At 39.4% G+C, this 13,422-nt stretch overlaps 1 protein-coding gene across 2 annotated transcripts; it reads right to left on the bottom strand.

Moving 5' to 3' along the window:
• Positions 1–1,482: 1,482 nt before the first annotated feature.
• On the bottom strand, positions 1,483–13,347 carry LOC137273663 (guanine nucleotide-binding protein-like 1). 2 transcript variants are annotated; one of them, XM_067806452.1, is made up of 13 exons: positions 13,117–13,347; positions 11,517–11,673; positions 10,132–10,219; positions 9,329–9,457; positions 8,488–8,628; positions 7,937–8,150; positions 7,004–7,096; positions 6,198–6,365; positions 4,262–4,314; positions 3,940–4,065; positions 3,175–3,340; positions 2,668–2,808; positions 1,483–1,985 (listed from the first exon to the last, which is right to left on the bottom strand). In XM_067806452.1, exons 1-13 carry the CDS (start codon positions 13,187–13,189, stop codon positions 1,786–1,788), a joined length of 1,749 nt encoding a protein of 582 aa, XP_067662553.1. In that variant the 5' UTR covers positions 13,190–13,347; the 3' UTR covers positions 1,483–1,785. The 2 variants fall into 2 exon arrangements, with proteins under 2 accessions (XP_067662553.1, XP_067662554.1); XM_067806453.1 differs by having other exon boundaries at positions 6,198–6,362; positions 13,117–13,338.
• Between the last annotated feature and the right edge of the window lie 75 nt (positions 13,348–13,422).

Here is a 13,422-nt window from a genome sequence, read left to right as displayed (position 1 = left end):
TTACTATTATTGCTTCAAATATAATAAACATATAAAATATATATTAGCCTGTATGTTTTTTTTAATTTGATCTATCGTGCTTTTGAGCTTAGATTGGCCCTTTTGACTTTTTCAGTTTTGGCCATTTGACACCACCACCATCCGGGTACGCAACGGGTTGACATCTAAAGTCACCCGGATGTCTAGGGATTTCAAGCGAGACGTGAGGCTTCATGGCCTCATGACTATTGAACTATTGAACCATGGTTTAAGGAGCGGGGTGTTAAACAGTGATAACAATGTTGAAAACTGCCATACAGTGAGTGAAACTTGCTGCATTAAACCATAAGGGTGAATCCAAACATGTGAAATCGACTGGCGGCGCCGACTTGGGAATAAAACCCTCAATATGAATGTTTTTTCAGTAGCTTACTATCTCAAAGTACAAAATTCATTTCTCATTTTTTCATGAGTTTCAGAGGTCACTAACTAAGCGTGCAGGACAAAAGTAGGTGGTGTCCCTGCCATGATATTGCTGGAATATTGCTACAAGAAACGTAAAACTACTCTCACTCTCTCAGGTTTCATAATCTCAAGGTTAAACTTGGCTGCAAAATCTGACGATGTAATCGTGTACTGCCTCTCCCTCTACAGCTGATTGGATTGGGTGGCTAGCCTCTTGGACCAGGTTGATAAAAGTCATTACATCCCAAATCGAAAGAAGTTTATAACATTAACAGCTGACTTATCTAGGGTCGTACACTTTGACCACCAGTATTACAACTTCGCTGCAAAAAACTGTACTCGGCTCTCGTAGACAGCGTCCTGTGGAAACAACACGGCTTGGAATAGTTGTCTCTGGTATGCAGGTGAGGAGTGCCGGTTATCTATGATAAGAACATGTGAAGCGGCCATAAAATATTAACATTCTCAAAGTCTGCGTGTTTGTGCAGAATGTACTTTATCCTGTACTTTGAAATGGATTCAATTGTATTTAAATACATCGTAAAAAATAGAATTCATTATTCTAATTGATTGTGAAATGTCAAATTAGGATACAGTTTAAAGCCAGAAGCAATGCTGTCTTAAGACTTGTACCCTTATTTATTTAGCAGAACGCTACTGAAGGCCGTGGTATGAAATGAATTCCCAATCTGCTGCCCTTATGATTTTCAGTATATAACTGGACCACGTCCCTGGCTGAATTACTGGTGATGTGACATTAAACGTTACACTGTTCTTGTGTGTCAGCACCAATCTCATGTTCCTGGATGTAAGTGGAGGGTGGGATAGCCTAGTGGTTATAGCATTCGCTTGCCAGGCTGAAGACCATGTTTGATTAACCACATTGATGAGAGAAGTCCATTTCTGGTATCCCCAGCCTGAAATAGCTCAGATATTACCAAAAGTGTCAAAAAACTAAATTCACTCATTCGCTCACTCCTGGTTTTGACCAAAGACATGTGAGGTGACCAGCTTATGTAACTAGATGCTGAGACTAGGGAGATATTCATCTGTTTATTATTTCCATCAGAGCTTGAACAGAGGAGGGATTGAGACATGAAAGGAGGAATGGTTTGCTGCATCGTCTTCATGGGAAGGATGACAAGCTGCTGTTGATCCAAGCAAACACATTTCGTAAAAACCATTTTCTTAATGATCAGGATGGATCTTCAGCAAGATATTAATGCTGATCCTGTGATGCTAAAATGTTCAAATGAACCAACACAAGGGTAGTTTTATCACAGACGGGACAATATCTGAGTACACTGATAAAAATTGTTTCTTTCCTAATGTTCCACATCCTCAATCTCCAGACAGCATAGAGAAGGGGTTGCTGACATCCGTCTCTTCTGTCCTCTGATCAGCTGATGCAGTAGATGAGAGAACTTCCTCCTCATCAGTGTCACTAGATAATGTTGTATCGATTTCTCTCCGATATCCACGTAAAACAGATTGACCCCTCTTCAGTAACACTGTCACTTCGGGATGACTCCGCCAAGTATCTGACAGTAAGGAGGTTTCAACATTAATCCACATAAAGAAGCTATACTTCATAATGCAACATTTGGGATTACACTTTCTCCATAGAGTTCACTTTCAAGTACGTTTTTGTTTGATCTTCCAGCCATGAATATTTACGCTCATCAGAGGTTGTGACAAAGTATGTAGTTGAGACTACCAGTCATTGGACTTACATTTTGTGGAAGTCATGGTGGCTGTATGAGTTAGATTGCTGACTTTGAGCACTGGCCATTGCCTCATTCTGAGTGTGTGGGTTCAAATTTGAGATGGGACTCAACTCTCAAAAGTACTAGAATCTTTACTTTACTGAGAAAATGAAGTCCCAATCACAACATGTTACATTTGACTTTCTAAATGGAATGGAGTATTCATAATACATAAGGGTTATGTACACAAATTAAACATTCCTTTTCCTCAGGGTTGTCCACTTAAACCTCTGCTACGCATTCAATAACTTCTGCATGGTTAACATATGTACAAAGGGACAGCACTCTGCAAACATAACTACTCTGACATTAATCCTTATAGTTCAGTTGAAAGGAGCTCCATTTTAAAGAGATCGATTTTCCTATGAAATATATAAAAACGTATATATCTGATACTTGGTCATTTTACAAGTTAACACTAAATCTTTCACAGGAGGTGTGTGGAGTGTAAAAGTACCTTTACTCTCTGTGTAGCCTGGTGGGGTGAAGTTAAGTCGTAACCGCCCATCTACTGTCATCCTGAGAATATGATTGGCTGCTCTGTAGATGTCTGGACGTGCTCCACGGGCAGTGTGGTAGCCGCACTTCACTGCCCACTCTGTAGATATGAAAGACATGGAGGTAGTTCACAGCAGATTATCATGGGTGAAAGTCATGCATATAACCAGCCATGTGTTGTGTTTACTGAGTCAGTGAGTTAGTTTACACTGCACTCAGCATTATCCAGCTATATGGCATCAATCTGTAACTAATCAAGTCTCGACCAAACAGTCCAGTGACTAACATCCTGAGCATCTATCTCTGCAATTGGGATATAAAAATGTGTTGACCAGGTCAGCGAATCTGACCACCTGATCCTGTTAGTCGCCTTGTATGACAAACTTGGGTTACTGAAGATCAGTTCTTCACGGATCTTCACGGGATAAGTGATGATGTTGACATACAATAATCTGGTAAATCCTACCTGTGCATATGTCATATGCTGTCCATCTGAGATCTTTGACATTCAGCTGATTTGTTTTAGGATGTATAAGCTTGAGGATGAGAGGGAGGCTGATCCTTGAGGCGAGGTATGCAATACATGAGTATGGATCTCTTACATGAGCCACGGGGAAAATACCAGCAAGAACCTGAAGTCAATAGTTACTTAATCAATTTATGGCTATTTATAAAGTACTTGTTTCCATGCACTTGTGCACGCTCAAGGCGCTAGAACATTATTGCCCGGATAACCCAAGCTGGCTGTGAGGTGCAAGAGGGTTATAGTCACACGACTCATTCAATGCTGGGTGAAAAGAGCTTGTTTATGAGCACTTGCCTAGGATGAGACCATGTGTCACCTGTGCATTTTTTTGTAGGAAAATATTTTCAATAATACTCACATTATAATGCTCGCTTCATTTGCTACCGTTGTTATTTGAGATCACTAAGTGGGGTAGTGGGATAGCCCTGTGGCTAAACGGTTCATTTGTCATGCCGAAAACCCGGGTTCAATTCCTTACATGGGTCCAATGTGTGAAGCGCATTTCTGGTGTCCTCCACCATAATATTGGTGGAATAATGCTAAAAGTGGTTGAAAATCCAACAATCTCATTCACTCACTGTGATCACTAAATACTATTTTCCAGACCACACTAACAGCACTGATTACTGGCATAAGTTATTATTGACACCAAAAACAATAAATGATATCAATTCAGCTGAAATATTCACATGAAAATATTATCACCTGCAATGGTTTCTCTATGAGAGACGGAAAGACAAGTCCGGGGCAGTCGCACAACTTGACTGTTGGTGTAAGGAAAATAGTCTGAAAATGCTTTGTGTGGCCGGGTGTCTTTGACACACTCACAACCTGCAACACAGAGAGAGAATATAGTCTGAAAATGGTGAGTTTGACCAAGCATCTTCAGTTCATATCCTGCCACAGAGACTACCTTGTTACCATGGATACACACCAGACATATTCAAAGCATGTTCATTTAACTGAATTCAAGTTAGATACTGGTACTTAAAACACATTAACATATTAATATCAAAAGTCTTTTTACCTTCTTTCCAACCAAGCCATTGATGAGAGATGACTTGCCAACATTGGGATATCCTTGCAACAGAAATAAACATTGTTTAACACTGCACTCAAATATACTTCAGCTATGAGAGGCACTTATCTGTTTATCCTGTGACAGTCCTCTCTGTGACTTCTTACGACAAGCATGGGTCGCTGAAGACCAATTCTAACCCAAACATTTTAGGGGAAAGACATTACACTCAGTCAGTATGGGTATGGGCTGCTCTTAACAGAATTCCAGCAATATCACTGTGGGGGGACCCCAGAAATGGACCTCACATATTTTACCCTTGCTGGGAATTGAACCCTGGTCTTCTGCATATGATGAGTGAATGCTTTAACCACTAGACTACCCCACCAGCACTAAATGACATTAAAACAAAACTTTATAAGCAACTAAACTCTCTGTGCTGCACTGAATCACTTTAAAGGTTTGCTACAAATTTCAGCTGTAGGCCAATAAATACTAGCATCTGTGACTTCTTTCTTCTTTCTAAAGACAAAAATCTATTTCTTAAAGGTCACATGCAACCAAAAAATCAAACATAACTAAAATACAATTATCAATTATTCATGACATATAATATACATTGTTGCTTGTAAAAAAACAAATAAACAAAATTACAAGCGTACAATCGCGATTCAAGAGTGCAATGTTTTGTACTTGGGCTTACTTCCCTCGAAATGAAGCCTTCGGGAACCCAGTCATAGTGGGTGGGGGTGCACTCAAGTGTTACGATGGCTTCCGATTGGCTGTTTCAATTGCTGATACGCTGAGTGCTCATTGTGTGTACAGAAAGATAATCTGTTTGATGAGCATTTTAGAAATATGGCGAGTCACAAGAAAGTAAGATTCTTCATGGATAACTACTTCTTTTATTGTACTTGATGCGTCGTTTTAGTATGGATTCATATACTGTTGTCAAACAAAATCATATGCACTAGAAGAGGTTCTTGTCCATGAAGAATGTGTATAGAGACGTTGGGTTTTGTAGCTACATGTTCCCTGAATCTGTGTTTGATCCAATCAAAAATCATCTCTGTAGAGAGGTTGAATTACTGCACGGCTGGAAACTGTCATTCGTCCAAGTACAAAGCAGGCCTTGAAACTGACAAGAGTTTGCACCAGTTTCCGTCAGACCCAGTTATCCGAGAAAAATGGATGTAGTTTGTTTGCAACCCATAGACATAAAGACATGTCATGTGTACAAGTTTCACACCTGCTTAATTACATAATGTGGCAGAGACAGGACTCGGGTTCACGAGTCATAAATCAATTTGTTTTGTTTATGGCGCATAGCCTGATAGGTGTTAAGTTCAAATTGCGTGTGGTCAATGATTGAAGCTGTTTATTGCATATTGTCTTTAGCAGACAACAGGCAGACATATAGGTGTCAATAAACCAGACATTGAGCTTTCTCTGTGACAGAGGCTGCTTACCACAATCAGCAAGTTCTTTCATGTAAACGAGTAGATTATTTACTTGTTTGTGTACACAACCAACATTAGACTACTGCTCACAACCTCATACTCTGGAAATGCATACTGTTTCAAGCTCTGTGTACCTATTCACTGCACATGTGTTATGGGTACAGTGCAGCACAGCTGTTGAAACCACTTTTTCGGCCAGTGCTGGGGGAAATTTAGTAAGTCATTTGTACTCCGATTTCAGACTTTTTTTAATCGCGTTTTTTTCAACTTTATAAGTTAAGGTGAATTGGCATTTTTGATGATTTGTTTCGGTAAGTGCATACCGAAAGGTATCAGAATCTGCAAAGTTGTATTTTACGTTGCATGTGACCTTCAAATAAAGGAAACAAATATACTGAACAGCAAAAGAAACGCAACTCTGGCTTTTTTGTGAAGTTTTGTGGAGAGGATATCTTCACTAAAGAACAGATGAAGTTCCAACTCACCTACACAGCCTATTGTCAACACACCATCTTTGTACCTCACATGACCGTTGTCATCTGTGAATGTTTGTCCAGGTGATGTAGGCACCTCACTTGTGTCCACATCTGCATCTTCATCCTTGTCAACCTCCTGACTTTCAACCTTTGACCTCCAACTGCTCAGGTCAACTGCTGTGAACAAGATTTTCTGTATGTTTTCTCCAATCTTCTACAATGAATTTTTCACCAAACTCCTTGAAAACCAACAATAGGAGGTCACTGCATAAATTAGACAATCATCAGCATTTGAACAGTCAGACAACTCTCAGCTTTAGAGTGAGCTTGGGTTTACACCACTTCAGACAATATTCCATCAATATTACATTAAAGGACACCAGAAATAGGCTTCACACACTGTATCCATGTGGGCAATCGAACCCAGGTCTTTGCCGGGGTGTGCGACTGCTTCAATCACTGGCTACCCCACAATCCTCTCAGCCTTAGACATGGGTTTCAAGAGAATTAATGGAAGCCATACTTCACTCGAAGTGTTCTCTAATCATCTACAATTAAGCGTTAATAAAACTTTTTGAAAACCATCACAAAGATCTCAAGGACTAAAAAGATCCAGTGAGTGAGTGAGTGAGTGAGTGAGTGAGTGAGTGAGTGAGGTTTTACACTGCTTTAAGCAATATTCCAGCAATATCATGGCACAGCATACTAGAAATGGGCTTCACACACAAGAATAAAGAATACTGTTTTTGTTCATTTGGAGTTAGTTGAATTATAAACCAGGGTACAGGAAAGGGGAAACTCGAGAAACTACATACCTTTCCCACAAACAAGACTCTCACAAGCCTCTAGAAGCTCCCTAGATCCAACTGACTTAATTTGTCCTCCCTTCTTGTGACCCTTGATCAGACCTGTAGGACAAAGATTACTACTGTGAGGTTACAATTCATATTCAGCAGTCCATTCTGGTTATAAGAGGAACCTTAGAACTTGTCTGTACCAAGACATAAACTGCAGCGACAGATCCTTCTCTGTTACAGCTGCCTCACAAGGCAGCCAGTGAGAGAGATTAGTTTTACACCAACTCCGTAAATAAACAAGTCTGGACTAAACAATGCAATGATCAACAGCATGAGCATCGACCTATGCAGCTGGGAAGCGATGATGCGTGAACTAAGTTAGCCTGATCACCCAAACCCATTAGTCGCCTCTTACAAGAAGCATGGGTTACTGAAGACCAATTCTAACCCAGATCGTCTTGGGTGCCTCACAAGAGAACACTCATCAGTGACTGACCTGGTATATGTTATTGAACCCCCACAGCATGAGACTGCACTATACACAGCCTGCATAGGTGCATGTTAACATAGCTGGTGCAGGTTACCATTACATGTGTGCCGTTTAAATTGTACATTGTACATGCTTCTGTATTAAAAACATCACCCACCCCTAGACATATTTCATGAAGGGTCCCTAAATACAAGAATGTTAACCGTACTCAACAGTCTTTTCCTTTCAAGAAACACACAAACATAAGCTGTCAAACCAAGTAGCATATACAAAATCACAATCCTGGCATAACAAAGGAATGTAACTCTGTATACCGGTACACCATTATGTCTACACTGGGCCACTCTTTTGCCAAAACAAAAGTCCTGCAAGCACTTGTTTCTTTTCTTTTCTCTTAAACTAGGAAACATAGGCAAACAATCTGCCATACTGTTTTGTAGTTTTATCAAACAATGTCTTACATTTACTTTGCTGCAGGCTTCCCTGGTGGCTTGCAGCCTCAGCGTATGATGTGAAGAAGACAATGTGCAACTTGGGGAAGCGTTTCTGAAAGTAGTCCTTCCATGCCACAACCAGGCCAAGTGGCGCAAGGTCAACCTTGTTGAGGACGAGTATCATGGGTTTGTTTAGGTCCCGTGTCACGTGATCGTAAAGAGCAGGTGAGAAGTGAAGGGCCTGAAATTAGTGTGGTACTCAACTCAATATACCCCGAGTGAATAAAGGAGCGAGTGAGTGAGTGAAATACATCCTTGAGGAAGTAATTCATGTATACCTATCACATGACAATAATGAAACGAGTGAGTGCATGCATGTGTTCGTGTGTGTGTGCATGCGTGAGTGAGAGTGAAAACTTGCAGCACCATAAACTCTATGCCATCTGTGCAACCTCAACCATCTTGTAATTTATCAATCAAAGTGAACTTTTGATACAAATATTTAAGTGAGTTACCATCTGTCAAATTCCTATGAACAAATGCCTGATTGTCTGAAACAAGTTGTGTGAAGCACATACTGGATGCCTGATGTCTGTGACAAGCAGCATGATGTCTGACATCTCTGTGACCCGCCACAATTGACGCCAGGTCTCTAGGTTCATTTCAAAGAAGCTCAGCTCCTTGGGGCCATACACAGCAAATATGTTGTCAAGGTAACTCTGAAACAATTGGAGATCACTGTATACATTTTGACATTCATCAGTTGTCGCACATCGCACTGGACAGTGAAACTCTCTCTGCTATAGAGATTCCAGAGGATCAATGGAAACCATACTTCACCAGTCCTCTAAGTGTGTTGCTAGATCTTGAAAAGACACAAAAATAATTCAAAATGATTACAGTTTCTGTCAGGTTTAATCACTATTAGTTTTTCAAAATCCAAACATTGAGAGCATGTTAACATATACAGTCCGTGCTGCATTTTATTTGGTAAAACCATAACAGCACGCAGAGTTTCTAAACTTGTACAATTGGCAATTCTAAATACTGTAGAGTCCCAAAGATTTGTCTGTGAGACTAGTTCTGACAGATTAAATATGTTGCATTTAATATAACCAGTGTTGGATGGCAATCTTCATCCTCGGGTTGCTGGTTGCTTGTTGTTTAATGCCACACTCAGCAATATACCAGCTGTATGGCGTGGATCTGTATATAATCTGGAGTTATCTCCCTTGTCTTAAACGATTATGAGGCACTAGGATCATTAAAAGTTTGTTCACACTGTTTTTGAGTCTAAAAAACCTTCAGCATTTACGATTATGGAACTTCACGGCTTTCATGCTTGATGTTGAGCACTGACAATAAACAGGAAATAAACAGACTGGAAACATTTTGTCAGATGGAACCATATGTCCTTACCTGGAAATATTCATCCTCTCTCTTCTCAAGAGCCTCTTTAGATGTAGCACTTGTCCATGCAGGTCTCTTTGGTAGGTCTAAGACAGTGCCTGGCTTATAGATGTCATCTATGTCTGTCTCCAGGGCTTGCTGTTATCAGAGAATGTCAGTCATACAAGGAGAAATAGGGTTTAGTGTCATGTCTAATATTACTGTACTCATAGGTGTATCTGCTGAGATATCATGTTGTACATTATCTATGTTGATGGTTTCTCAGTAGCTTAACACCATGAGTCTGACTCGTACAATCAGCAATACTCTCAACATTAGCTGTCACATACAACCAGAGAGGTGGGGGTGGTCTAGTGGTTAAGACGTTCATTAATCACATTGAACAGCCACGTTCAGCTCAGCAGATGAGGTACATGTGAAGTCCATTTCTGGTATTCCCAATTGTGATTGGAATTATTACCAAGGGTGGTGTACAACTTAACTTACTCACATGCATGTTAGTATATAAATGCATTTATCTTTAACAGGATGTTAAACCCCTGTCGCTTCACTTCTATTTCTAGTGTCCCCTGCCATGATATTGCAGCATAATTGCTCAAAATGGTGAAAACTAACCTCACTCACTCACCTCTATTTTTCACTTGGTTGATCACAGATCTGTCAAAAGGGTGAATAAAACTTATTACCACTAATGATAGTTATTCAACTTAAATACTGCAAAGTAGAGTAAATGTTTCACATTTCATCATGTTCATGCCCCTTAAACATGTCTTGAGTTTCATTTCATGCATTTTCTGTTTCCAAGTCAGTACCTCTGGTAGAATCATAATAGGTTTCCTACATTCTTCTTTCTTCTTTTCAAGCTCCTTGTCACTCAGTTTGAAGAAATGGAGGCGGAATCTGGAAATAGAGTTGACCAGAAGCATCATATCAAATGACAGTCCTGACAATATGAGGCAATACATGCATAGGCAGTGTTCACGAATAGTGTCTGACCCTCTGACAAATCTGGCACAGTTGCTGGAAGTTTGCAATCCACCTGCCCTATTGTCGGACTGTATACTTTACAAAGACTTTGACTCTGACTGAAGATGTCAGTGACATATGAGACGTGACACATGTTTCAGGTTTATAAACTTCATGTTTGTAAATAATTTCAATGCACATCAAAAGAAATGTTAAATCATTTAATAAATGGGAAGTGTGAGTTAAATTTCTATTCTATAGGTCCTGTGAAGTTTCAGTGGGTCTGACAGACATCTGAAACTTACAGGACCTATTTTGAATCACTGTTTGTGAACACATAGTACCAATATGGGGAATTGAACCCCCTGTGACATAAACTCAAATAGTGACACTAGTAAGAATACCTTATCAATACATTGGGAAGGTGCGACGGGTAGCTGAGAGGCTAAAGCATTCATTTGTCATTGAAGGCCTAGTTTTGATTTGCCCCCATGAGCATGTGTGAGGCCTAATTCTGGTGTCCCCTGTCGTGACCTTGTTGGAAATTTTCTAAAAAAGGGATAAAACTGATCTCAAACCCTTAAAATGGCCAGGCAAACAATTTTATTCTTAACATTAAAAATAATAAGTTTTGTTTGACTGATGTTTAACACTGCAGTCAGCAATATTTCAACTGTATGGCAATATGTAAATAATCAAGTCTGGATCAGACAACCCAGTGTTCAACATCATGAGCATCGATCTACACACTTGGGATACTCTGAGCCTGACCACTCGATCCCATTTGTTGTTTCTTACTTCAAGCAGGGTTACTCTCTTGGTCGAGAACCTGCAAAACCTAAGTGTGGGAAAAATGAACAGCAACTTGAGAAGTTCTTCCTGACATGGCACCTGGGCCTAAAACATTACAAAGAACTCTAAAGATTCATGTAGACAAATGTTTAATCTAAATTTTCCAGAGATCATTTTATTTTCTTGTTTCACAGATGAGGCTATTCACAACATCACAGGGAATTATCTATACAGGCTTAGAGGGTAATATCCAGAAATGTATCTGCAGGAAATGTCTGCAATTTTCCAAACTGGACCTGAACATTTTCCAATTAATGCAGCAATCATTATAATCATGGTTAAAGTTGGCTAATATGAATGAAGAATATGACAATAAGACTAAAAAGTAAAATTCTAGATCTCGTGCAACTGTCCAAAAAGAAAGAAACAAATGGCAAACCTGTTAGGATCGAGTCGGCGATCTGGAACCTTTGAAGGCTGCTGGTTAATCTTGTTGACAGAAATGGCTGCTGCTGCTGCAGCTGCTCCTTCAGCCACACTTCCACCCTGTACATCACCATTGTCGGAGTCGGTGTCACTGTCGGCATTTGATCTGGCTGAACAGGTAAATTATTACATCAACATTTTAGCATCTCTATCAGCTTAGTTCAAATTGTTGCACATGTATACTGTAAACCTTGAATTTTCAAAGCACTAAGATTTCGAGGTTTGAGACCCCCAGAGGTTTCGAAGGTGATTTATATTTCGAGGTTTGGGGACCTAAAGTATATAAGTATTTTAGAAAAAATTTTTATTTCAAGGTTACAAGTAAGTGGCCAGAAACATCACCTACCGGACCAATACTCACTGAACTATCAGCAAAACTCCTAGTAGCCAGTGATAACTGCCTTCTGACAGTTATAACTACCGATATACCAGTCCATGGCAGCAATACTAGTAATGAAAACAAATGTTTGATCCTTTGTTGTGATAAATGACCCATGAAACACTCTCTCGGCAGGGTTCAAACATGACGGTTATTTTTCTCAACATTATTGTTTTCTTAACAACTAACTATTGCTGATACAGTATGTTTGGTCAGAGAGTGACATCAAGTGTATTGACAGTTGGTTTGACTTCACATGTAAGACACTGACTGAATCACCTAATTTTTATGTAATGTTAGTCATTCTGGACCAATAATCATGACAATTACAATTAAATAGTCTTGACACCACGTTTCTGTTGTATTTTTTTATTCAGGCCATCAAGGTTCATTGAACATTTTGATTAGTTTTAAACAGGCATTACAGAGTTTATGTGCATGTCAGGAAGTAATTGGTTGCTGGCAGTTGAAAAGCTGATTGATAGAAAATCTAACCCAAAGGTTTGGAAAAAATCATGGATATAACATTTTTGGGGTTGCATTACTAACCTCGAAAACCTTGAAAATTAAATACTTCTAAAATTTCCTGGTATACAGTGTATTTGTGATGGAGACACAAAATAAAACAATGTGTAAGGAATAATATTGTTGTTAAATAGAGTTAGAGAGTTGGGTTTTCTTTATTTTGAGAGTTATACTAGTGATAACAGTACAAAACCTGTTTGTGTTAAAAACACACACACACAATATGGACAGCCAGTATCAGCATACATCTATTAAGGGGCTGTTTTCCCCACGGGTTCTACAGATGTCTTCCTCAAGTATATTTCTGTATAAATAAACATACCCTAGTCAAAATTCTAATATAGAAACATACCCTTGGACAATTCCACTCCCCAGTGTTTTTCTGGTTTTTTTTTTTTTTCAAAGCAGTTATTCAGTTGTATGCAGCACAGTACCATTTGCAATCACTTGAATGGGAACAACTACATAAGCAGGTAAGGTTTTGGTTTTTGGTTCTGAAATATGGACTCATTGTCTGTGTAAAGGGCCGGGCATGTTTCTATATTTGACCTTGTTTATGGTACATTACTGTGTACAGAAACATATGGGTGCAGGCTAAAACGTCACCAAAGCAAAATGTCACCATTTGTTGATTAATACATAAACAAACCGTGTTTCCTCTGTCGTCGTTCTTGCAGTTGTTTTTTCTTCTGTTTAACACTGAACGCTACTTTTCTTGGCATTTTTTCATTAATATCCGCATGTGTCTAGCAAGGAAATAATGTTCCAACGTGTTCGGGTTGCTTCGCTTTTGGAAATACCGCCTCTCAGTGTATTTCATAACAAGAGAAATAGCTGCAGACTGCGAGCTGACATCTTGAAGGTTCGCAGTAAAGTTATTAACTAAAAGCATAGGACAGTTCAAGAGAGAGAGAGAGAGAGCAATTTCTTTTTGCAGGTTACAATATGGGTACTG

The sequence above is a fragment of the Haliotis asinina genome, chromosome 2, assembly GCF_037392515.1.
Source record: "Haliotis asinina isolate JCU_RB_2024 chromosome 2, JCU_Hal_asi_v2, whole genome shotgun sequence".
NCBI classification, from domain to species: domain Eukaryota; kingdom Metazoa; phylum Mollusca; class Gastropoda; order Lepetellida; family Haliotidae; genus Haliotis; species Haliotis asinina.
This window is presented reverse-complemented; position numbering and strand designations above follow the sequence as displayed.